The sequence below is a fragment of the Tursiops truncatus genome, chromosome 7 (assembly GCF_011762595.2).
Source record: "Tursiops truncatus isolate mTurTru1 chromosome 7, mTurTru1.mat.Y, whole genome shotgun sequence".
NCBI classification, from domain to species: Eukaryota; Metazoa; Chordata; class Mammalia; order Artiodactyla; family Delphinidae; genus Tursiops; species Tursiops truncatus.
In genome coordinates, this window is record NC_047040.1 from 34,069,309 (window position 1) to 34,096,770 (window position 27,462).

Consider the following 27,462-nt stretch of genomic DNA (forward strand, 5'->3'; position numbering starts at 1 on the left):
TTCATTTGTCTTTCTGTGTTTTTGTCCCAGTTCTTTTCACAGGTAATCCTGCATTAAGTCTTTCCTTTCCATTATGTTGTTTTTGGTACAGAAAACAACTCTATTTGTCAAAACAGCAGAAAAAACAAAACAACAATAGTCATGAGTAGTAAACATCTTATTCTATTTTCTTAGATTTTAAAAAATAGAATAGCCTTATTGTTTCCTCAGCAAAGTATCAGCAACAAAAAAATAAAATCTAAAGTCAATGTAGATCTTTAATTTGAAAAGACTCAGGAAGTATGAAACAATTCATTACTTATAGTCCACAATTTACTATTGATACTCTTAGCTATTACAAAACTGTTTCCAAGAAATTAAATTTGAGAATTGTTGGATTCTAACAGAAAAGTTCTTTGATGTTCTCTTTTCTCTCTCACAATTTAATTGGTGTATTTATTTTAAACTCATCTAATATCCATTTAGAAATATGGAGATTGGTTCCAGATAGTGGAATAGAAGGACATGCACTCGCTCTTGCAAGAGCACCGGAATTGCAACTAACTGCTGAATGATCATTGGCAGGAAGACACTGGAACTCCCCAAAAAAGATACCCCACATCCAAAGACAAAGGAGAAGCTGCAATGAGACAGTAGTAAGGGCACAATCACAAATCAAATCCCATAACCGCTGGGTGGGTTACTCACAAACTGGAGAACAATTACACCACAGAAGTCCACCCACTGGAGTGACAGGACTGGGGGAAACAGAGACTCCACTCTTGGAGGGCACACACAAAGTAGTGTGTGCATTAGGACCCAGGGAGAAGGAGCAGTGACCCCATAGGAGACTGAACCAGACCTACCTGCTAGTGTTGGAAGGTCTCCTACAGAGGTGGGGTTGGCTGTGACACCATGGGGTCAAGGACACTGGCAGCAGAAGTTCTGGGAAGTACTCCTTGGCATGAGCCCTCCCAGAGTCCACCATTAGCCCCCCCAAAGAGCCTGTAGCCTCCAGTGCTGGGTTGCCTCAGGCCAAACAACCAACAGGGAGAGAACTCAGCCCCACCCATCAGCAGACAAATGGATTAAAGTTTTGCTGAGCTCTGCCCACCAGAGCAACACCAAGCTCTACCCACCACCAGTCCCTCCCATCAGGAAACTTGCACAAGCCTCTTAGCCTCATCCACCAGAGGGCAGACAGCAGAAGCAAGAACTACAATCCTGCAGCCTGTGAAACAAAAACCACATTCACAGAAAGATAGACAAAATGAAAAGGCAGAGGACTATGTACCAGATGAAGGAACAAGATAAAACCCCAGAAAAACAATTAAATGAAGTGGAGATAGGCAAGCTTCCAGAGAAAGAATTCAGAATATTGATAGTGAAGATGATCCAGGACCTCAGAAAAAGAATGGAGGCAAAGATCAAGAAGATGCAAGAAACGTTTAGCAAGGACCTAGAAGAATTAAAGAACAAGCAAACAGAGATGAACAATACAATAACTGAAGTGAAAAATACACTAGAAGGAATCAATAGCAGAATAACTGAGGCAGAAGAACGGATAAGTGACCTGGAAGACAGAATGGTGGAATTCACTGCTGCAGAAGAGAATAAAGAAAAAAGAATGAAAAGAAATGAAGACAGCCTAAGAGATCTCTGGGACAATATTAAACACACCAACATTTGCAATTAAACAAAATGATAAACCTTTAGCCAGACTCATCATGAAAAAGAGGGAGAGGACTCAAATCAATAAAATTAGAAATGAAAAAGGAGACAATACAATGGACACCACAGAAATACAGAGACTACTACAAGCAACTCTATGCCAATAAAATGAACAACATGAAAGAAATGGACAAATTCTTAGAAAGATATAACCTTCCAAGACTGAACCAGGAAGAAACAGAAAATATGAACAGAACAATCACAAATAATGAAATTGAAACTGTGATTAAAAATCTTCCAACAAACAAAAGTCCAGGACCAGATGGCTTCACAGGTGAATTCTATCAAACATTTAGAGAAGAGCTAACATCCATCCTTCTCAAACTCCTCCAAAAAATTGCAGAGGAAGGAACACTCCTAAACTCATTTCATGAGGTCACCATCATCCTAATACCAAAACCAGACATAGATATCACAAAAAAAGAAAATTACAGTCCAATATCACTGATGAATGTAGTTGCAAAAATCCTCAACAAAATACTAGCAAACAGAATCCAACAACACATTAAAAGGATCATACACCATGATCAAATGGGATTTATCCCAGGGATGCAAAGATTCTTCGATATATGCAAATCAATCAGTGATACACCATATTAACAAATTGAAGAATAAAAATCATATGATCATCGCAATAGATGCAGAAAAAGCTTTTGACAAAATTCAACACCCATTTATGATAAAAACTCTCCAGAAGGTGGGCATAGAGGGAACCTACCTCAACATAATAAAGGTCATATATGACAAACCAACAGGAAACATCATTCTCAATGGTGAAAAACTGAAAGCATTTCCTCTAATATCAGGAACAAGACAAGGATGTCCACTCTCACCACTGTTATTCAACATAGTTTTGGGAGTCCTAGCCATGGCAATCAGAGAAGAAAAAGAAATGAAAGGAATACAAATTGGAAAAAGAAGAAGTAAAGCTGTCACTGTGTGCAGGTCACATGATACCATACATAGAGAATCCTAAAGATGCCACCAGAAAACTATTAGAGCTAATCAATGATCTGGTAAAGTTGCAGGATACAAAATTAATGCACAGAAATCACTTGCATTCCTATACACTAACAACGAAAGATCAGAAAGAGAAAATAAGAAAACAATCCCATTCACCATTGCAACAAAAAGAATAAAATACCTAGGAATAAACCTACCTAAGGAGGTAAAAGACCTGTACTCAGAAAACTATAAGACACTGATGAAAGAAATCAAAGATGACACAAACAGATGGAGAGATATACCATGTTCTTGGATTGGAAGAATCAATATTGTGAAAATGACTTTACTACCCAAAGCAATCTACAGATTCAATGCAATCCCTATCAAATTGCCAATGACATTTTTTACAGAACTAGAACAAAAAATCTTAAAATTTGTATGGAGACATAAAAGACCCTGAATAGCCAAAGCAATCTTGAGGGAAAAAAAATGAAGCTGGAGGAATCAGACTCCCTGACTTCAGACTATACTACAAAGCTACAGTAATCAAGACAATATGGTACTGGCACAAAAACAGAAATATAGATCAATGGAGCAAGATAGAAAGCCCAGAGATAAACCCATGCACCTATGGTCAACTAATCTATAACAAAGGAGGCAAGGATATACAATGGAGAAAAGACAGCCTCTTCAATAAGTGGTGCTGGGAAAACTGGACAGCTACATGTAAAAGAATGAAATTAGAACACTCCCTCTCACCATACACAAAAATAAACTCAAAGTGGATTAAAGACCTAAATGTAAGACCGACACTATAAAACTCTTAGAGGAAAACATAGGAAGAACACTCTTTGACATAAATCACAGCAAGATCTTTTTTGATCCACCTCCTAGAGTAATGGAAATAAAACCAAAAATAAACAAATGGGACCTAATGAAACTTAAAAGCTTTTGCACAGCAAAGGAAACTATAAACAAGATGAAAACACAACCCTCAGAATGGGAGAAATTCTGCAAATTCTGCAATTTGTATTCCTTTCATTTCTTTTTCTTCTCTGTTGCAAATGAATCAACAGACGAAGGATTAATCTCCAAAATATATAAACAGCTCAAGCAGCTCAATATTAGAAAAACAACCCAATCAAAAAATGGGCAAAAGACCTAAATAGACATTTCTCCAAAGAAGACATACAGATGGTCAACAGGCATATGAAAAGCTGCTCAACATCACTAATTATTAGAGAAATGCAAATCAAAACTGCAGTGAGGTATCACCTCACACCCGTTAGAATGGACATCATCAGAAAATCTACAAACAACAAATGCTGGAGGGGGTGTGGAGAAAAGGGAACCCTCTTGCACTGCTGGTGGGAATGTAAATTGATACAGCCACTATGGATAACAGTATGGAGGTTCCTTAAATAACTAAAAATAGAATTACCATATGACCCAGCAATCCTACTACTGGGCATATACCCAGAGAAAACCATAATTCAAAAAGGCACATGCACCCCAATGTTCATTGCAGCTCTATTTACAATAGCCAGGTCATGGAAGCAACCTAAATGCCCATCAACAGTTGAATGGATAAAGAAGATGTGGTACATATATGCAATGGAATATTGCTCAGCCATAAAAAGGAATGAAATTGGGTCATTTTAGAGACATGGATGGACCTAGAGACTGTCATACAGAATGAAGTAAGTCAGAAAGAGAAAAATATCATATATTAACACATATATGTGGAATCTAGAAAAATGGTACAGATGGACCAGTTTGCAAGGCAGAAATAGAGACACAGATGTAGAGAACAAACATATGAACACCAAGGGGAGACGTGGGGGGGGGATGAACTGGAAGAGTGGGATTGACATGTATACACTAATATGTATAAAATAGATAAATAATAACCTGCTGTATAAAAAATAAAATTAAAAAAAAGAAATATGAACATTTTGTGAGAAATGAGTAAAGTTTGAGTCTCTACTTCTTTGATATATAATTTAGTGATATTCCCAGCATCTTTGTGTTTTCTTTCACAAATGATTTTCAATGGATGTGTTTTAAGTTCAAATACCTGATGAGGCTGAAGATTTGAGGCTTTCAGCATCCTGTTGACTTTCATCTCTGTTTTTATTATATGTTTGAGTTATGCTAGTATTGGTTTTTCTTTTTTTCATTAGTTTTTATGAAATAGGACTAAAATGCCATAAAATTTTCAAGTGAACAATTGTCGTGCAGGTTTGGCAAAGATGCCAAAGCACAACTGTCGGCTGACAGGCAGGAAGTGCTTTATTCTTTAACATAAGAAAGTATGAGTGAAGCACACCAAAGGTGAGGTGAGATGTTAGAAGAAATATATATAAATGTCAAATAAGTAAAAAAATTTTATTCCATTAAATCTATTTGTCTTACCTTCTCAGCAAAATCACTAAGTTGTTTAAAAGCAAGAACTTCACATCACATTCAGACATTACAACAAAAGGGCCAGAAAATTTTACAAAGTATTTTAATTTCATTTAATTCACTACCACTTGTAAAGCTATTTCACCATCTCTGAAAGCAATCGCCAGATCTATACAATAATGTGAAGAATTGGCGCCATGATTCATTTGCATTCCATCTAGACCTCTCTATATATATCAATTTAAAGGTAATCAGAACCCATGTTACAAAATGCTCTTCAGCTATAATATGTAGTTCTTGCAAGTACCACTCCAATAGATGAGTACCTGTGGATTTACAAATGAAAGCATGAGAAGCAAAAAATGGATCCTCAGCACCACAGGGAAACAGTTCTCTCATTATGCATAAATCTGTGCATTCATGCTGAGTGTTTTTGACAAGTTCCCTTTCCTCCCACCTCACTGCTCCTGCCCCAGTTCTACCTGAATTCCAAAGCAGGGTTTCTGACCTTAGCAGCAGGACAACCCAGAAACTTTCATAGCATGTGGACACAGTCATCTTTTGTTCTAAAGATAAAGGGCAAGAGATGGGGAGAAACATTCTCCTGGGGCCTGATGATGTTAATGATGAGGAAGCATGTTTAGGGTTACAGGTCCTGCTATTCCAGAACTGAGCTCAAAATCAAGGGCCCATGTGTTCTTTAATAAAGTTAGGGTTTTGTGTAGACCTGTGATGTGCAGAGCCGTCTAAAGCCCAGGGCTCAGGGCAACGGCCTCTCTTTCTAGGTGTGAGGGTGGCACTGCAGGCTGCTGCATGATTCCTGGGGCTCCCTGGCTAGGGGCCATTTGGAAACTGCTCAATGAGTCTGTGGGATTTAGCATAGCACCCTTAACTCAGATCTTAAAAGACAAGAAATGATCAAAGAGAACTGAAAATAATGACAAGCTCCTTAAGAGAACACTGTCTTTTCCACAGTAGGAATATTCTCATAGAGCCACCATATAGAGCCGCACGAACGGGAAGCCTCTAGATGCTCACCATTTCATGAGGGCTGCAGCGTCACACAAGATGGTGCCCATTTCCCCAGCCAATGTGCAGACTAATTTTGATGACATATGTGGATTGTTAGGTCACAGTTTCCCTCATTCATTTATTCAACTTATACTTGGTTATACTGTTGGTATTCTGGCCTCCTCCACCTTCATTCCAAATACTAAGGCACACTGCTTTGGGGAAAGTTACTGAGAATGTTAGTAGCATCAGTCCCCTTACAGGGTCTTTGGAAAGAGCCTTTTATGCAATGCCAAAGTTTCCCTAAGTTCAACCAAAGAAAGAGCAATGAACATTTAGCTCCGAAAAACTTTCATTTCCTTTCCTTCTGCTGTTTTAGAGATAACAAAGTTGTCCTAATGACTAAAAAGAGGAAAGGAGGGAAAAAAATCCCAATGTTATTAGTGCTAAGCCTTGGCCAAGTCAAGTGGCTGGGGTTTTCCTTCAGCACCCACTTCCTTTGTATCTTTCTCTTCAGCCACTCTCCACACAAGACCCAAATCCTACCTATTATTTTTTAATCGTAAGACAGCAGGTAAATATAAATTTTCATGCAATAAACAGACTCAAGATAAATATCCAATTCCTAAATCCAATCCCCTTGTTCTCTTGGTAACTTCTCTCCCTCCCTTTTAGTTTTTTTTTTTTTTTTTTTTTTTCTGACGTGGACCATTTTTAAAGTCTTCAATGAATTTTTTACAATATTGCTTCTGTTTTATGTTTTGGTTTTTTGGCCGTGAGGCATGTGGGATCTTAGCTCCCCACGCAGGGATCAAACCTACACCCCCTGCATTGGAAGGCGAAGTCTTAACCATTGGACCACCAGGGAAGTCCTCCTTTTAGCTTTTGAAGTCATCTCTACCTAGTCTGCTCATCGTACTTGGAGTCGTGGCAGCCACAGTGCAATCACGAGGCTCCCCTCCAGCAACACACTGAGGCTGACATGACAGAAAGATGGAAAGAACCCAGTTCTCTTTTTGTATATAGTTTGTATGATCTTTATACATACTTTGATGCTTCAGCTTTACTTTGGTAACTATTGCAAAGTATCAACAGAGATTTGCAAATGAAGGGCAATTTTCTCCAACTGTTCCTTATGAATCACATAAAATACATTTTTCCTCCATAGCAGGTGTCGTATGGTAATAAGATGATAATGCAAATCGTAAAATACACAATAATCCAACTAAGTGCAAATAATTAGAGTCAGTCCTAGCGTTTGAAAAATGGTCCATTTGGTTTCAGTGAATATGTTATGTCTCTCCACACTTAAATTCAAATCTTTACTTAGAGACTAATTTGTTAATTAGTCAAGTCACCAAGGCTAGAGAACATATCTGTGAGAGTAAAGATTTATCTTAAATGTAGACATATTTATTTTCTCTGCTGACTAATTAAATATTCATTATGTGTATAAAGGAAGATTTATTGAAAATAAATATTCTGGAATATAATGACAGTGATAAGGAAGAGAAGGAGAAGAGCTAACAGATTAAATGGAAAGAACTGAGTTCTACAATGACATTTCTGAGTCTACATCAACTCTGGTAGCCTGACCTCAGACTTTGTATTTCATGAAATTAATGAACCTCTCTGTTTTAAGCCACTTTCACTCATGTAGTAGTTTTACATATTTTAACTAACACATGGTTCATACTTTGAGAAACACCGTCATAAACATTGGTGATCCTCAGGGCTCTGTTCTAGACCCTCTTCTCTTCTTTTTTTTTTTTTTTCACACACACACATACTGTATTTTATTTTTACAAGAGATAAATAAACTGACACCAAGCATTGTAAATGGATGACCACAACAAAAGCAACGATTGCAATTACCAAACACAAAACACACTCACACTATGTCATAATATTGACATTCAGTCCAGCAATCCTCCACTGTAACAGCTCCTTTACTTTGCAGTGAAAATTGATCTGTATATTTTTTGCCCCTGAGTTCTTGTGGGATTTTTTTTTTTTCAACCTCTTCTCTTTTTACACACACCCTTTCCCTGTGTGATCTCATCCACTGCCTTGGCTTAAAATAGGATCTACTCTGAAGACTCCTAAAGTGTTTATAGCCCAGACTCTTCTTTTGAACTCCCAAAACATGTAACAAGCTCTGTAACTGACCTCACCACTTGGATGTCTCCCTGGCATCTCAGACTCAGCAAGTCCAAGAAATCATGACCAGCTCCCCTGAGCCTGTCTGTCCCCCAGACTTTCCCATCTCAATATATGGCCCCACCATCTATTCAATTGCTTGAGCTAGAAACCCAGGAATCATCATAGCCTCCTCCTTTTCCCTCAATCACCAAGACCTCTTGTGTCCTCTTTCTCTCCATCTCCACTGCTACTCCCTCCTGTGGCCACTGCCACAGACTCCTAACTGATTTTCCTCCCTCATACGTATCTTGGCCCTTCCAATTGTTTTTTCCTACACTGCAGTCAAAATTATCTTTCTAATATGCAAAGCTAGTTAGATTCTTTCTCTGATTAAAACTATTTGACTCATTAAACTAGAGAGAAATCCCAGCTATCCACTCCCACTGCATGTGGTGAAGCCCTCAATATAAGCTTCATTGTGCTTTTCTTGAATTTATTAACTGTCCATTTCCCCACTAGTCTCTAAGCTCTTTGGATCCCAGAAACTGAGGTATCCACCCAACCTCACAACAGTGCCTGGCACACAGTAGATAGTAAGTGTGGAGTAGAATGAATGGATGAACTTATAACAAAGTTTAAAAAGCTTTGGGGTGTGACTCATCAGTGAATCATGAAATCAATCTGGTGGATTTATAATCAGCTTTCATTTTAAATAGAAGAAAAAGGGATAGATTGGGAGTTTGGGATTGACATGTACACACTACTATATTTAAAATAGATAACCAATAAGGACCAACTGTATAGCACAGGGAACTCTGCTCAAAATTCTGTAATAGGGCTTCCCTGGTGGCGCAGTGGTTGAGAGTCCGCCTGTCGATGCAGGGGACACGGGTTCGTGCCCCGGTCCAGGAAGATCCCCATGCCGCGGAGCAGCTGGGCCCGTGAGCCATGCCTGCTGAGCCTGCGTGTCTGGAGCCTGTGCTCCGCAACGGGAGAGGCCACAACAAGTGAGAGGCCCGCGTAACGCAAAAAAAAAAAAAAAAAAAAAAAAAAAAATTCTGTAATAACCTAAATGGGAAAAGAATTTGAAAAAGAATAGATACATGTACATGTATAACTGCATCACTTTGCTGTACACCTGAAACTAATATAACATTGTTAATCAACTATGCTATGTTAATCAACTATTAACAACTATGATAGTTGTTAATCAACTATCAATATAAAATTAAAATAAATAAATGAATAAAATTTATTTTAAAAAATTTTTTTAAATAGATGAGAATAGTATGTAACAAGGGTATTATTTAAAGCAATTTTTTATTATAAAATGTGTAAAATAGTGAGATGCAGCAGAATAAAAATAAAAGCCACTGGTCTTTTTTTAAGCAAGCATTTTTTTTCTGTTGGGTTGGCCAAAAAGTCCGTTCAGGGTTTTCGGTAACATCTTAACAAAAAACCCAAACGAACTTTTTGGCCAATCCAATATGAGGAAAAGAAGCTTTCTTTAGGGAAAAAAAGAAATCTGAATTTCCTGGTACTGAAAAAGACTCCTCTCCTGGGGGATTTGTACTTTTATAGATTTCAAATCCTGAAATTCAAGGAAGAAAGTGCTTACTTTAGAGTTTTAGGTTTCTGTGAGCAAATGACAGAGGAACTTAAAACCCATCACAGATCCTGTCTGGAAACTACTGCCACAGCCAACTAAGCCTAGGAGTGCTGTTTAATTTTATTTCCTCTGAAAGTATATCTTAAGCATATCTTGTCTCACATCTTGGAGAATTTCTTAATGGCTGCTCCTCCAGCCTTCTCTCTTAAAGAGCAGAGTGCCTGAGCCAATGAGGTGCTGCCGTTCTGTTTCCATAGCAATAAAAGAAAGAAATCTTCCCTTCCATCTCCCAAGGACAAACCTCACAACGCAAAGCCCACGTCAAGAGTCTGAATGAACGGGTGACTTTCTGCTCTAGTCTGGCTTTCACTGCAATACTGAAAGACTCAAACTGGATTGTCTTTAGAAGGGAAATTCATGCTCATACCAGGTCAGCCTTTGTAAAAGACTTTGACAGGATTCACTGGAAGCCTGCCTCTCTGCAGCACACATACTGTGGATTTTCTGCTCTGGCATTTCAGTCACTTGGAATGACCACTGAAGTCTCGAGTTCCGGAACCCTCTGGATTTGACCTAGAATGAATTCTGATTTTGTGTTGGTGCGAAACAGTTTCTCTATAACTTTGTGGTGTCTTTAAGACTCTTGGCTTGGAGAGGAGCCACATGGGAAAAACAAATCTTTGGGCAGTCCAAGGTAAGCCCTTTGGGAAGATGTTTCATATAATTTTTTCTGGAGGCTCAGCTGGCTCACTGGTGACTACAGAGTCACCAGTTGGCACATTCGGTCCACTGATCCTCAGGCAAAATCATCAGGGAGAGAAATAGGAAAGGAAAATAATGAGGAGAAAGAATCCTAACCCCATCACCACCACACACACCCCTGTGTTTAGAGCCATACGGTACGCATCAAGCCACTCTGTATGCAGCAGATCTATCTATGCTGATATGGAAATATCTATTAGATAGCCTGCTATATATTAAAAATTTTTTAAAAAACAGAAATGGTGTAGTGTGTAAAGTATGTTCTCACTTGTGTACAAAATTTTAAAGATTACAGAACATTTCTGGAAGGGTAACCAAAAAGCTGTTAACAGTGATTCCCTCTTGGGGGGGGGGTACAGAGGTAGAGGGCTGACGTTTAGCTCGTATGCAGTTACTGATATATTGAAATACTACCATACTGGTTGTGCATATACATTGTTCAAGCCCCTTGAATGCCCTGACTGCCACCTTGTTACCCCAACACCTCCCCTGGCACCCACATACCTCCTCAGGATTCAGCAGGTAAGGGTTTAATACCTGGCATGGGGATGGGAGAGGGTCCTCCACCCTGTTCCATCCCTATAACCCTTGACTATACTGATTGTTCCATAGTCTTGTCTTACCGGTTGTTAACTATTTTGAGTGTCATCCCCACGAGTATTTGGAGGGAGAGGCCTTTACTTTTTAAGAGCAAAAGAATATGCACTAAGCATTGGTGAGAAAAGGAAACAACCAAATGTTCATCAATATAAAACTGGCTAAAAATATAAACAGGTACATTCATAGAAGGAAAATTTACAAAGTCAGGATGATATAGAATCAAATCTCAGGCTTGTTTTAAAGATCTGTCTTAGGTATAATTAAAATTATAGATTTGCTTTTAAAATAATCTAGTGTTAGAAAAGTGGCCTGAGTATAGATGAATGAGACTAGCCACAAATTGCTAATTGTTGAAGCTAGGTGATGTGTGAGTTCACTGTACTCTTTTCTCTACTTTTGTACATTTAAAAAATCTCTCCATAGTAAACTTAAGTTTAAAAAGGATTATATGGGGGCTTCCCTGGTGGCACAGTGGTTGAGAGTCCGCCTGCCGATGCAGGGGACACGGGGTCGTGCCCCGGTCCGGGAGGATCCCACGTGCCATGGAGCGGCCGGGCCCGTGAGCCATGGCCGGTGGGTCTGCACGTCCAGAGTCTGTGCTCCATAACGGGAGAGGCCACAACAGTGAGAGGCCCGTGTACCGCAAAAAGAAAATAAAGATTATATGATTATACTATATATAATATATATACTATATATATATATTATACTATATATATACTATATATATATTTATATAGTTACTGACATTAAAGAAGCTCATGACATTGTTTAAAAAAGGCACATCTGGAATGTAAGTAGAGTTTGTTCTCATTTATGGAAAACTATATAAATCTGTTTCTTTAGAGAGAATTCTAGAAGATATTAATCAAAATATTTTCAGTGGTCATCTCTAGATGTTAGTATTTTGGAGAATTTTTACTTCCTTAGACTCTTCTGTGTTATGATTTTCTTTACAATAAGCATATTTCAATTTAACAGAAACACAAAAATAAACCTATTCTCCCACAAATTTAGAAATAAAAGTTTCTATAAACAAAATGCCACTGGGGTTCATAATATTCCTAAACTCAGTTACCAGTTTTTGAGAATGTAATGTATGCAAGGCAGTGTGCCAAGAGCTTTCCTGACATGGTCTCGTTTCATGTGCACAACAGCACAATGAGGAGGCATGAATTTTTGTCCCCGTTTTGCAGATGAGGAAACTGAGACTCAGAAATGTGAAAGTACATTTTTTGAGGTCCCACAGGTGATAAGTGGAGAAGCTTCCATGCAAATCAGACCCATCTGATTCCAAAACCCAAAGAAAATTTTAGTAAAGAATGTTGTGGAGGGGGGAAGAAAAACTATAATTCTGGCCCAATTTTCATTTTTAAATATATTCTTTTCTAACCCTTGTCCATATTGGTACAAACTTTTACATAATTGTATTCATTGCATACACACTATTTTATATCTTGGTTCATACTCATTTCTTCATGCTTCCACAGGCTTTAAAGTGGTCAGTTAAAATCTATATAGGGCTTCCCTAGCAGTCCAATGCTAAGTCTCTCTGCTTCCACTGGAGGGGGCATGGGTTCAATCCCTGGTCTGAGAACTAACATCCAGTACGCCACGTGGTGCAGCAAAAAAAGAAAAAAAAAAAACTATATAATCTCCACTGAGTGGTTGTACCATAATTTACTTCTGTACAGTTTCACTTGTGGAGCTCCTTTCTCCTTGTTCACTGCTCCCTGTGATTAGAGCCACCCAGTTTATTAGTCAGGTAACAAATATTTATCAAATACCTGTCGTGGACAAGTTGCTTTGCCAGGCTCCCTGGGGGCACAGAGAATGACATGGTGGATCCAGGCCTTTAAGAACTGCTCAGTCCAGATGGGCCGACAAGAAATGGAATAGGGAAGGCACTTGCTGGGAGTTGGCCTGCCCCAGCCTCTCACTTCTTGCCCCAGGGACTCCTCTAAACCCCCAAGTTCAGGATCGGCCCCATTCTCACAGGAAGCAGATACAAGGTCCTAAACAGAAGCAGAGCTTCTGTCTTATTACTGCTGCAGGCTCCTCTCAGATTCTTACCTGAATTCTAGTCCCCTGTGGCACCATCTTCTCACCTGGTGTGCTCCACCCACCTCCTTCCCTTGTCTCCCTGAGACCTCCTGACCAGGCCCCCAGCAAAGGGGAACACGGACAGCTAGATACAGTGGCCCTGTCACCTGGTCGTTGGGCCAACATTCTCCATCCCACCCCCACCCCCAATCTTCCAGTGCAGTCACAAATCACTTTTTGGTTAAATCAATATTAAGCGTTTACATTAATATATATGAGAGTGTTCCTTACTGTGAGTTTATTTACTTTCTTATGCAATATTTGTTAGCCTGCAGTAATTATGCAATTTTAATTTTCTCAGGTGTCTATGTTTCTATTTTTAACTTTTCCCCAAATTTTCTGTTTCCTATTACAAGTGCTCTGTAACAAATTACCACAAATTTAGTGGCTTAAAACACCAGTTTATCTTTTAGTTCTGAGGTCAGAAATCTGAAATGGGTCTCACAGAGCTAAAATCAAGATGTCGGCAAGACTTCGTTCCTTCTGTAGGTTCAGAGGAGAATCATTCCCTTGCCTTTTCCAACTTCTAGAGGCTGCCCACATTCCTTGGCTCATGGCCCCTACCTCAATCACTCCTACTTGGCCATTTTCTTCTCTGACTCTGACCTTCCCACCTTCCTGTTAAAAGAACACTAATGATTACCTTGGGCCCACACGGATAATCCAGATAATCTCCCCATCTCAAGATCCTTAACTTCAGTATCTTGGCTATTATGAATAATGCTGCAATGAACATAGGGGGGTGCATATATCTTTTCAAATTAGTGTTTTTGTTTTCTCCATATAAATACCCAGAAGTGGAATTGCTAGATTGTATGGTAGTTCTTTTTAACTTTTTGAGGACCCTCCATACTGTTTTCCATAGGGGCTGCACCAATTTACATTCCCATCAACAGTGCACAAGGATTCCCTTTTCTCCACATCCTCGTGAACACTTGCTCCTTGTTGTCTTTTTGATGATGGCCATTCTGACAGTTGTGAGGCTATATCTCATTGTGGTTTTGATTAGCATTTCCCTGATGATTAGTGATGTTATGCATTTTTTCATGTGTCTGTTGGCCACCTGTATATCTTCTTTGGAAAATTGTCTATTCAGGTCCTTTATCCATTTTTTAATCGAATTGTTTGGTTTTTTTGCTACTAAGTTGTATGTGTTCTTTTATACTTTGGATATTAACTCCTTATCAGATATATCGTTTGCAAATATCTTCTCCCATTCAGTAGGTCGGCTTGTCGTCTTGTTGGTTTCCTTTGCTGTGCAACCTAAGTACCCATCAACAGATGAATGAATGTAGATGTGCCATATATATACAATGGAATATTATTCAGTCATAAAAAAGAATGAAATCTTGTCATTTGCAACAACATGAATGGACCTAGAGGCTATTATGCCAAGTGAAATAAGTCCGAGAAAGACAAACACTGAATGATTTCACTTCCATGTGGAATCTAAAAAACAAAACACCCTTTTTCACTTTTGCAAAAATTCTAGTATATTCTAGTATATTTTTAGTATAACATTTCTAATTCTAATATAACATTTTAAAATATTTTAGTTATCTACATTGTTTTTAAACTCAGTTTCCTGCCAGTCTTTCCATGTGACTCCTTAACCAGCCAAGCAACTCTGATTTATTCTATTCTGATAACACACTATATTGGCCTTACCTGTATGAACGTGAGTTATTTTCAATAAAAACTTTAATAATGACTTTAAAACATAAAAAATAAACAACAAAACAAATGAACAAACAAAACAAAACAGAAACAGACTCATAGATACAGAGAACAAACTGGTTGCCAGAGGGGAGAGGGGTAAAGAGTTGAGCAAAATAGGGCCTCCCTGGTGGCACAGTGGTTGAGAGTCCGCCTGCCGATGCAGGGGACACGGGTTCATGTCCCGGTTCGGGAGATCCCACATGCCGCGGAGCAGCTTGGCCTGTGAGCCATGGCCGTTGAGCCTGCGCATCCGGAGCCTGTGCTCCGCAACGGGAGAGGCCACAACAGTGAGAGGCCCACATACCACAAGAAAAAAAAAAAAAAAGGAGTTGAGCAAAATAGATGAAGAGGATCATAAGGTACAAATTTCCAGTTATAAAATAAATGTCATAGGGATGTAATGTACAGCCTATGGAATACAGTCAATAATACTGTAATAACTTTACAAGGTGACATGGTTACTAGACTTATCATGATCAGTTTGTAATGTATATAAATGTCAAATCACTATATTGTATCCTGGAAACTAATATAATATTATATGCCAACTATACTTCAATAAAAAATAAACTAGAGGGGAAAAAAAGCAGGGTTGAGGGGGAAATCCTTAATCACAGCAGCAAAGCCCCTTTTGGCACGTAAGGTAACATATTTACAGGTTCCAGGGATTAGAACATAGACTTTTTTGCTGGGGGGACATTATTTGACCTACCACGTGCTCCAACAGATCTGTCAAATACCCATCAGAATCATCAGATAATCTACCAGTTCCAATCCTGAGTCTTAGGGAGCTTCCACCTGGAAATTGGTTCCTGCTGGTTTGTACGCCCTTTGCAGGCACATAGGCTGCAGTTTCCTATGGAAGCTAAGTGAGGGAGTTATGGTGCCAAGCATGTACTGACATCGCCTGTGCAATATTGTCTCCTCTGTCATTCTCTTTGTTTTTGTGGAATTAAATCTCTTTTAATCTTTACTCTCATTTTCGTGGGGTTCTGGAAAAGAAAGAAGATAAACAAGTGTGATCAAGGCTCCATGTTTATCTGACAGTTGTCTTTCACGCAAACCTTCGTAACAGGGGTTTTTGTTATTGGTTTTGTTTTTATGGAGTCAAGAAAGAAGAGTTTTGATTGTGTAATTCAGGCAGGTGACCAGGAAAGAGAGACCGAAAGATCTGCTTGCACTATAATTTGACTAACAGACCTGATTTTCCAGAAAGGTCTATGAAGGACTTGCTGTAGGGATTCCTCTTCGCTTTAGAGACAGCTAGTGTGACCTGATGGAAGAGCAAGTGCTTAGGAGTCAGATAGACTTGTGTTTGTTTCCAGCTTTCCAACTTGCTACCTCCGTGACCTCTCTGAGCCTCACTATCTTCATCTGTAAAGTTGGCATAACAATAACTGATCACTTATTGTGGATCTGACTCATAGTAAGCACTCAACTACATCAAATGCGAAACTGCTTTCAAGTCAAGTCTCCTAGGTGGCAAGGGGTGAGGTGTTATTCTATAGTCAAGACTCTGTACCACATCGACAACTTCCAGAATCTGTCATCTGTGCTTTGGGCCTTCCCTGGGTTCTTCCCAATTTGTCTCTAAGTATTGTTGCTCTGACTCTGAACACTGTGACTCTGCTGCCGTTTTCCCATTTCAGCAAGGGCCTCCTGACCTAGCAGCCAAGGCGGCCCCTGACCTCTCGTCTACTGCCCCTGCTGGGATCCCTGGAACTTGGGACCACGGAAACTAATCGAGACCCCTCGGCCACCAAGAAAGACCTCCCCAGTGAAATCCAAGTAAGGACTACCCGGGATGGAGTGGAGCCTGGGGGCTTGGGCTCCATTACAGCCAGCTTTCTCTCACAAGATTTCTGAAACAGTCAACTTGGCAGCAAAATCCCAAGAGGGCCAGAAAGCCCAGCTTTCCACAGCCTGCAGGCTGCACAGCGCTCTAGCCAGTGATGCCGGGGCTGAGTGTCATTTTCAATGAGGAATTCTCAGAATTAGCGCAGCAGGGAAAGGGCCCATGGCAGCTGCCGCTCCATGGGGGACAAAGAGCTTCTAGAACCAGGGGATGAGCTGTGCTGCTGGCCCGGGAACCCCTGGTCAGTGAACAAGTGCCAAGGCCTTCAGCCTGAGGTTCCCCAAGATCGTCCTGTTTTTAAAGATTCCTGTTGTCAGACCATATATTCCAATTTGTTTTCACTGTGGGGATCTCCCTTACTGGGGAGTGCTAAACCTGGTTTCTGAATTTCCAATTTTCTCTTTCTCGTTATTTCCCTTTTCACTTTCAGGCTAACTCCTCCTCCTCCGGCTTCAAAAAAACAAAATTATGCCCAACTGATAACAAAATCTGTTATTGCCCCAAAGTAAGTATTTTCATGTTCATGGGACAGAGCTGTTCAAGGTATGTGAATAAAATAATCTCCATTCTTGGCCTTCACAGCCCTTCCTGACTTGAGCTAATTGCTGCCAGGTATGTCAGAGAAATGCCAGAACCCGATGGGATTCCTCCCAGACCTCAGCTCCTACAAGTGGGTTCTGTGGTCCTCTGATCCCACAGCTTTCAAGGTCACTTCAAAGGAGCTCTCAGTGGGAGTGCCCCAGAAAGCCATTCCCTGACCTCAAAGGGCACGATGCCCAATACACGTCCTTGGCAAAGAGCCTCCCGTGGATTTATGGTGCTACTCACCCTTCTCCTGATTACCGTGTCTAAGGTTTTCTGTAGATTGCAGCTCTGTTTCTACTCATCAATTAAAGTTTTTAATCCATAAGTTTTTAATTATAAATAAGCTTAGATGTGTAACTTAGCTTTAGGCCTTTGCATGAATCTTTGTGTTCTATTTATTTGGAAAATTTTTATTGAGCACCTATTATTTGCTATACATTGAGTCAGGTGCAGGGGGACAGCAGTGAACACGGCAAAGTCTCCACTCTCAGGGACTCACATTCTAGTGGGGAGGGGCAGGGAGATGACCACAAACATGTTAATCCATCCAAGATCTACAAGTGCTACGAGGAAAAATAACACAGGCATAGGGAGGAGGGTGGGATTGCTATTTTATACCAAGAAGTCAGGGCAATCCCTGTGTAAAAAGCCAGCAGGAGCCACTTTGGCACCTCAGGCAAGCACTCTTGGCCAAGGGAACAGTGGGTACAAATGCCCTGGGTGGGAACTTGCTTGGCACGTCTGATCTTTTCCTGGAAAGCAAAGAGGCCCATGTGGGGGGAGTGGAGGAAGTGAGGAAACAGTGTTGGGAAACGAGCTCAGAGAAGCAGCAGAGATGATGAATGTAGTAAGCAGAATAATGACACCACCACCACCCCCCGCCCACAAAGAAGTGCATGTCCTAATCCCTGGAAACCACCACTTTGTTCTGTTACTTGCCAAGGGAAAATTAAGTTTGCAGATGGAATTATGTTGCTCATCAGCTGACCTTGAGATGGACAGGTCAACGTGGATTATCCAGGTGGGCCTAATGCAAATGTAAAGGTCCTTACACATGAAAGAGGAAGTCAGAGTGTCAGAGAAGGAGACATGACGATAGAAGCAGAGGTTGGAGTGATGCCGTTGTTGGCTTTGAAGATAGAGGACAAGGCCACTAGGAACAGGGGCAGCTTCTAGGAGCTGGAAAAGGCAAGGAAATAGATTCTCCTCTAGAGCCTCCGGGAGGAATACAACTCTGCCAACACCTTGATTTTAGCCCAGAGAGACCCATTTCAGACTCTGCCCTCCAGAACTATAACAAGCTGGTGTTGTTTTGGGGGTTTTCTTTTGTTTTTTGTGGTACGCGGGCCTCTCACTGCTGCGGCCTCTCCCGTTGCGGAGCACAGGCTCAGGACGCGCAGGCTCAGTGGCCATGGCTCACGGGCCCAGCGGCTCCGTGGCGTGTGGGATCTTCCCGGACCGGGGCACCAACCCGTGTCCCCTGCATCGGCAGGCGGACTCTCAACCACTGCGCCACCAGGGAAGCCCTATCCTCATTTTCTGATAAGGAAACTGAAGCACGGAGATGTTGAATAACTATGGTTGGTGGCAGAGCCAGGATTTAAACTCGGGCCCATCTAATTCCAAAACCTGAGCGGTTTCCACAATGCCTGGCCGCCTCCTGGCCTCTGGCCATTAAGGAGAACGCAGAGGAGGATGTGGGCTGGGAAGCAGAGCGGTGGCAGGGGCCAGCGGCTGGCTTGTGCACATGCTGAATTTGAGAGGCCTATGGAGGCGCTCAGGAACCAGCCGGGTCTTGCGCTTGCGGGTGAGGAGAGAGGTTAAGCTGGGGGAGGGCATGGGTGGAACTTGGGCCCGGGCATCCCACCTCACACGTCTGTGTTTAAGATGTGAGTAGGGCACTAGCAGAAGACTGGAGCAATCTCAGCACTCCAGGCTTGCACTATACCTTATCTTCCACCTTGAGGCCCAGGAAATAATAAACGTGTCACCTGGCTACCGCTTCGTTCGGAATAGGGAGCAGATTTGCGTCACCTTGGGAGACGAGATGTCTGCTAGGAAAAAGCATTCAGAATCAGAGAACATGGACAAAGTCAGGACTTCCAGGCAATGTCCCTGGACCCGCATCCAGTTCCTCAGCCCCACCCCGGCCTGGCCTCGAGGACGAACCCCTTACCTGACGCCCAGTCCACGGCATCCCTTCACTCCTCAGCATGGCGCCGGCTCCTCTCCGCACCCACCTCTCTGCTCTGAGCCCGTTTGAGTCAGGCATACAAACGAGTCAGGCAGCTGATCTGGAGAATGACTGGGTGGGTGTCCCTCACACTAAAGGGGACTAGCTGTTTCTGGAGGTAATGAGTAGATGCAATGTTCAGAAAATAGTCTGAACTTGAACAGTGAGAGCTGAGAGTAAGGTCAGGGTTTCTGGGAGGCCAGAGCCTGCATCTCTTTTCCATTAAGTCGAAAGATACCACTCAGTTTACGCCTCTGAGAGGTGCAGCGTGGAAGGTTCTGGTCTGATTCCATCCCGGCTGGGCATGCTGACACCCCCTCTGTCATTCAAGGCCCACCCACTCTCTATCCTCCGGGACCATGTAAAGTCAGTCCCCACATCCTCTTCGCGCTACCTGCTAAACCTCTCATTCATATCTCCTCCTTCCCCATCTCCTCCTACATCCTCTCTCTTCTTTCCTCACCCTCAGGAATCAAGGACCTCATCTCTGCTGCACTGCCTGCCACCCTGTTCACTCCAGCTCAGCCGAACAGAGCTGAGTAACCTCACAGATTTCATGGAGTCCCCAGACTCAGAAACACAAAACTCCGTAAATCTACTCTGAAATCCACACTCTTAAATCCCCTTTGTCCTGTTTCCGGCCCATTCCTTGTCTATGAGTCACTGTCTGCCTCAATCCTATTCCTCCACCTAATTTCCTAATCCTGTGAATTTCTCCCTCCTCCATTTCAAGTATCTTTACCGAGTCAAGGTCAAATCCTAATAGATTTCTGGCATCCTCCTCTTTCCCTTCTAGTCAGTGGATCACAAAACCACCCCTGCTCACTTCTGGCCAGATTACCCAAAAGGGCTCCGTGTGAGGCACAGCCACCCTACTGCCAAATTCCTTCTTCCGAACCACCCTCTGCCCCTACCCCCCACCCCCCATGGTGATGGAGCAGGTGCAGAACGTGGCCTGGCTCTCACCAGGCCAGAGCCAGCCATGCCCAGGGAGGGCCCTGACTGGGACGGCATGGAAGCTGCGTGGATCACGGATTACTTGTCCCGCAGGACTGCTATCATTACTGACCTCGAAGAACAGATCTCAGAGCTGACAGCGATAATAGAGCAAATGAACAGAGCCCATCGTTCTGCCCAAAAACTGGTGAGTGGCCCTTGAGTTAACCGACATCTCTTTGGGAAGGGGAAAGGCCAGTAGTTTCAGATCACCTGCTATGTTCCAGGCAAGGCCAAGCACCTTCCTCCTGGGAGCCAGGCTGTCCAGGCAACAGCCCTGACTCCATCCTCACCCATAATCGCAAGAACTCAAGTCCATCCTCTAGGCCTAACTCAATTTCCGGGAGTTCTCGGGGAGCCTCTGGCATGTTCAACGCCACTATCCTTTCCACACTAGGGGGTGCCAGCCATTTCCAGCAGGGCTGGCTGTGGCCTGTGCGGTGAGTTAAATTTCAGACCTTGCTGAGGCTCTTAGTAACCGCACCAGCGTGACCAGGACTTCAGTTTTGCTCAGAAGCTGCCCAGAAGCCTCCAGTACCACTTCCTGTTGCTGGTGAAGCTGCCATAGGCGACTCTCCAGAACCTGCTCATTTCCGTTTGCACTCTTCGTGTTCCCTGGGGATTCTGGGAACACTCCCTTTAAAATTCACCATTCATTTTATCACAGACTTTTCTTCTCCGCCCTAAGCAGAGGTGTCTGGTGGCCTGGACTGCAATGATACATCAGACCCATCCTTAGATCTCCTCCCAACTCCTCCCCTCTCCTCCCTATCTGCCTATCCCCTCCTGCCACCAGCACCCCCCCCCCGGCCCCGCCTCACTTGCCGTTACCGAACCCACATGTGAAGGGTGACTTCCCAGCAGGCCAGCCCCTCGCCCTCTGATACACACCAGATGTGTCTGAATCCTGTAGTGACCCAGCATAGGACTCAGGCTGAGACCTTCCCTTCTGAGGATTCATTCCTATACCTTCCTGAAAACCCTGCCAAGTTCATGGTCACCTTCCTACAAAATTGAGGCTCAGGAAGTTAAATAATTTGCATGAGATCACTCACCTCATCTGTGGTGGGTTAATGGGCAAAAGGCACACTTTCAGTCACTGAAGCATCGGCCCTGCTGAAGACATATTTAGAGATTATTTCCATCGAGGGACCTCAGATTGGGATTCTTAAAATTCTCCCAGCTGTGAACACCCTACATTGTTGTGTGACTGTGCAGAAGGGGGGGTGTGCTGGCCCCGAGCCCTTGTCTCGGCTGGCAGCGTCTATTCCTCCTGAGGCACTGGCCAGAGGACCCGATGTGCGTGTTAGAAGGGAGGTTCACCTGGAACTGAGCACTTCCTGCCTCCAGAAACAGAGCCATCCTGCCAATGAGGGCTTATTAACACTGGTTTTAAGTTCATCAAAGCAGGGTCTGAGTCTCAGGCCTCTTTGGCTCCTCCAGGTCAAGCCCTTTGCACAATCAACGATTGCTCAATTGAATTACGTATCCAAAAATCCGAAGGTCATGATCTTACAAAGAGATTACAGTCCAGCCAAAGAGGGCAGACCTGCCCACAAAATAGTGAAAGGGATGGTTTCCATGCACCCTTTGTGAACTGATTACATACCAGACAATGCAGAGCGAGGCAAGAATTGTCCCGTTCCCTCAGTAACGATGTGCTTTCTGGCACTGCCGAACACAACGGGAGAGGCTTGGGGAGAGGGGCATACCCCGTGAATGGGAAGGCTTCTCAGAAGTTGCAGGTTGGAGTGGGAGTGGGGTCCTCAATCCTGTCTTGTAAATGCCAGCCTCGTTTCTAGCTCGCCAATGAAATGGATCTCCGCTGTGCTGAGATGCAGAAGAACTTTGAAAGCAAGAGGAGGTACACTTTCTGGCACAAGCTCTTGTGTTCTGAAGGTCCTAAGGCTCCTGCATCCTTGCAGGATTTCAGTTCACTGGGATTTCAGACAAGGCCAAATGGAACTGGGTGGCGAGGGGTAGGGGAGATAAGAGACATGTCTTTGGAGAGCAGAATGGTTTGATCTGAGGTCACTAAAATACAGCCCGGAGAAGGTTATTCCTGGCTTTGTAATTTCTCATCCAAATTTCATTTCAATTATAATCTCCCTTTAAGTTGATTGCTGAGAAGAGCCGTTTTTTGGTTCTCCAGGAGGTTTTCATGGTAAACTACTGTTGTTCCCAGCCTGGTCTCTCCCCACGCCTCTCCTCTTCTTCCTCTCACCTCTACTGTCCCTGGCTACTAGGTCAAGGTCTGGGCAAAATGGGAAGAAGGTATGGGAAGGGCAGGAGCCAGAGCTGTAGAGACAAACCAAGGGGAAGAAAAAGGAGGTGTGTTTTCTGTGAGAGTGAGAAAAGCAAGAGTCCCCTTCCACACCTCCTGCTGGGCACCAGAGCAGCCCCAGTTGTCCTGCTGGAGAGAAGTCTTCCTAAGTGTCACAAACTTGCTTTTTAAAAATTTTTTTAATTAATTGACTTATTTACTAATAGACTTTTTTTTTTTTTTTACTATTTTTTATTTTTGCAGTACGCGGGCCTCTCACTGTTGTGGCCTCTCCCGTTGCAGAGCACAGGCTCCAGACGCGCAGGCTCAGCGGCCACGGCTCACGGGCCCAGCCGCTCTGCGGCATGTGGGATCTTCCCAGACAGGGGCACGAACCCGTGTCCCCTGCATCGGCAGGCAGACTCTCAACCACTGCACCACCAGGGAAGCCCCTAGACTTTATTTTTTAAAGCAGTTTTAAGTTCACAGGAAAAAAGAGCATAAAGTAGAGAGAATTCCCACATACCCCCGGGCCCCATACCTGCACAACCTTGTGTCATCACTGACATCCCACACCAATATGCGACGTTTGTTACAATCAATGAAGCCTACACTGACACACACTGTTATCCCCCAATGTCCACAGTTTACATTAGGATTCACTCTTGATGCTGTACACGCTATGGGTTTTGACAAATATTTAGTGACACGTATCCGCCATTATAGTATCATACAGAATAATTTCATTGCCCTAAAAGTCCTCTGAGCTCTGCCTATTCATCCCTCTCTCCCCACTAACCCCTGGCAACCACTGATCTTTTGACTGCCTCCGTAGCTGTGCATTTTCCAAAATGTCACATAGTTGAAATCATACAGCCTGTAGCCCTTTCACAGTGACTTCTTGCACTTACCGATATGCATTTAAGGTTCCTCCGTGTCTTTTCTTGGCTCAACAGCTCATACAGCCTTTTATTTTATTTTTTTAATATTTATTTATTTTATTTACTTATTATTTTTATTTTTGGCTGCGTCGGTTCTCAGTTGTGGCGCACGGGATCTTCACTGAGGCATGCGGGCTCTTCCTTGTGGCACATGGGCTTCTCTCTAGTTGTGGCACGTGGGCTCTTGAGCACGTGGGCTCTGTAGTTTGCAGCACGCGGGCTCTCTAGTTGAGCCACGAGGGCTTAGTTGCTCCGCGGCATGTGGGATCTTAGTTCCCCGACCAGGGATTGAGCCTGCGTCCCCTGCATTGGAAGGCGGATTCTTTACCACGGGACCACCAGGGAAGTCCCATATGGCCTTTTATTTTAACACTCCTCTTGAACACTGCCGACATCTGCCTCCTGGAATGGAGGCTGGAGAGACCTTGGGCTCTAAAATTATCCTGCGTGTTAATCAGCCCACAGTTTCCCAAAAGGATTGTAAGCAAAGACTGTGCTGTTGGGGGGCATCCATGGCCCCCTGATGTCTCCATGCAAAATAGTGGATGGTGAAAACAGGGATCTCCTCACCCTTTTCTGGATGGATGTCAGGAGAATGTGTCAGGAAGTGAGGGCCCCGCAGCCTGCCCACCAGCTGCCTGCGTGAGGGAGGGGAGGTGGGATCAGGTGAACTTTTCACGGATGACTGTGGCCTTCTCCTGGGGTCCTACGGGGAGCTCGAGGAGACTCACGCAGCACAGCTCAGTGAGCTGGAGAAAAACTACAAAGCAGCCTTGAAGGCAGAGAAGTTGGCTGCCCAGGATAAACTAGGTACGGTTGGGACCTGGGAGAATGACCCTGATGAAGGGGTAGCGGCTGACCCTGCAGATCTAGGGCAGAGGAACACCCACGGCCACGGGTGGACTCTGCCTAGGCTTTCGAGGTTTCCTTCTCAAGCCCAGGAAGAGCAAGTGGTTGAGAATGAAACTGAAAAAAGGGAAACCATGTCAAGCAATGTCCTCCCTACCCCCAGAAGTTTGAAGGGTCTGTGGCCAAGTTTTGGGGTCTGAGCAAGTCCCTTCATCTCCTTAAGTCTTAGTTTCCCCATCTAGGAATCAAGGACAAGAATACCTGCCTTTATCAGAGTGATAAGAATGTGAAAGCACTGTTTAAAGTATATTTAAAAGGTCTACAAACGTAATACTGTTCCAATTCAACAAGTTTCCTCACCTGTAAAATGATGGTGTTTCATTAAATTCTAACAGGCACACTGTGATTTGTGTGGCCTTAAAACCTGTAAGGGTTGTGTGGGCCATTTATCCCATTATTTATGCTGCCTTTGGGAAGGACAAAGTGTGTACCCTTCAGAATTCTGAGTTTATAGACTAATCGCCACAGGGAGAAGAATTTCTATAATCTCCTTATTTTCCTTTAGCTTACATTTTTAAAAGATGATATTTGTACCTTGCTGGTTTTCCAGTTCTCTAAAGAGAACATGTATTGTTTTCAAAACCAAGGTACACTAGGAATGTTATTTTAAAAAGAGAGAAGGTTTTGCTTCTGTTTTTCCTTCAGGTGTAGGTTTGCCCCCAGGGATTAGTCCTCATACTTGGGGTGCATCAGAATCACCTGAGAAGCATATTCTTGACAGATACTGAGCCTTGCCTCTGAAACTCAGCAGGCTTCGAGTGGGGTCGGGCCATCTAAATTTCTAATAAACTTCCAGGGTGATCGCTAAGGCAACACCATGGTTTCACCACCGACAAGATGAGTTTGAGGTACGGACGGTGTGCAGGAGAGCTCTCATTTGAATTTGAAAACATGTATTTCAGAGGAATAATGATGACCCTGTTGTTTTCCTTTTGTCCAGAGGATATGGGAAAGGAATATAAGTATCTGAAGAATATGTTTCATATATATCAGGTGAGATTCAGAGCTCCTTGGTGGATTATGAGAGAAAGAGAAGCAAGGCTCATTCCTGGTTGATGACGTTGAAATGAATCTAGAGCTCTTGCCCAGAAAATCATTTCCTGAAATTCCCAGCCTCCTTGAACCTAAGTGGCCCTCAAGGAGAAGAGGGAACCTGCGGACTGTGATGGCAGCCATGCAGGACATGTCAGTCACCCAGACCCTAAAGGAGCCCGTTGAAAAATACATTCGTCATTACAAAAGTAATACCTGCTCATTGTTTTTTAAAAAATGGGAATTCAAAAACCAACAACAGGGACTTCCCTGGTGGAGCAGTGGTTAAGAATCTGCCTGTCAGTGCAGGGGAGACGGGTTCGATCTCTGGTCCGGGAAGATCCCAAATGCTGCGGAGCAACTAAGCCCATGTGCCACAACTACTGAGCCGGCGCCCTAGAGCCCGCGAGCCACAACTACTGAGCCCGTGTGCCACAATTACTGAAGCCCACATGCCTAGAGCCTGTGCTCCACAACAAGAGAAGCCACCACAACGAGAAGCCCGCGCACCGCAACGAAGAGTACCCCGCCCTCACCGCAACTAGAGAAAGCCCGCGCACAGCAACGAAGACCCAACGCAGCCAAGAATAAAACAAATTAATTAAAACAACAGCAACAACAGCAGCAACAACAAAAAGAATGAACTATCACCACCCCAAGACAACCACTGTTAATATTTGTACTTTGTAACATCTTTGATCTTAGTAAAGTACTGGGTCAAAAAGGATAAACACTTGGAAGGTCTTTGATGCATTTGGCCAAATTGCCACCCAAAAGGACTGTGTCGCTCTGCACTGACTCTAGCAAGCAGGGTAGGGGGTACCTCAGAACACAGCCCATCCACTTAGCCAGCTAATTTGATGGAGCCCCAGGAAACCAGAATTAGGGCAGGATTTCATCCTAGGGGGATGAGAGAGTGGGAGGGGGGAAGTGGACAGGGGAAGGGCTGGGCCAGCAAGCCCCCCATCCTATGGTGACCAACTGGTCCTGGTTTGCCAGGGACTTTCCGGGTTTTAGCACTGACAGTCTGGAGTCCCAGGAAACAACTCAGTCCCAGGCAAACAGTGACAGTTGATAAAAAAAAAACAACAACTTGGCATTTCCCTTGTTTCCCCCTGTGCTATTGATGAGTGATTCATGGTTCAGAGGGAGCTGACACGAGCATCTGCAACATGCTCAACTGCCTGTCTTCAAAGGAAGCCCAGTTCCAACAGGGCAAACGCCATGCAGAGTTCTCTTTGATCTTTAGGGTTCTGCAGGCTCTTGGGTGACTGGGCTGGAATTGACTCCCACCAGTCACCATATGGGGCCCCCAGCAAGGGTCCCAGGTGAGGGAAGCTGCAAAGGGCTCAGGGCTGAGCCTCAGGCCAGGATGCAGCCTTTCAGGATGCTTTTCTTCATGGTACCTTTGTACCTCCACAGGACAGCATTTATGATGGAATGGAGAAGTGGTCAGAGAAGAAGGCAGAATGGGAGAAGGAGTGGGAAAAGATCCTGTTACAGCAAAGTGAGTACAGGAAGTTTAGACTTTTTGATGACAGATGCACCAAGAAACTAGCATTAAGTTTGGTCTCAACTTGAGGAAGGCAGCCTTGAAGTCACGAAGGATGATGGGGGAGCTGCATGGCTGGACTCCTGAAT

At 43.3% G+C, this 27,462-nt stretch overlaps 1 protein-coding gene across 1 annotated transcript; it reads left to right on the plus strand.

Moving 5' to 3' along the window:
• Window positions 1-16,697: 16,697 nt before the first annotated feature.
• Window positions 16,698-27,402, plus strand: FLACC1 (flagellum associated containing coiled-coil domains 1; the record flags this gene model as incomplete). The annotated part of the gene is made up of 9 exons (XM_004314685.3): window positions 16,698-16,795; window positions 17,293-17,367; window positions 19,383-19,553; window positions 20,731-20,824; window positions 22,479-22,540; window positions 23,096-23,099; window positions 24,597-24,690; window positions 25,730-25,782; window positions 27,244-27,402. Coding segments are annotated over 9 exons (810 nt in total), but the record flags the coding sequence as incomplete, so codon positions are not given.
• Between the last annotated feature and the right edge of the window lie 60 nt (window positions 27,403-27,462).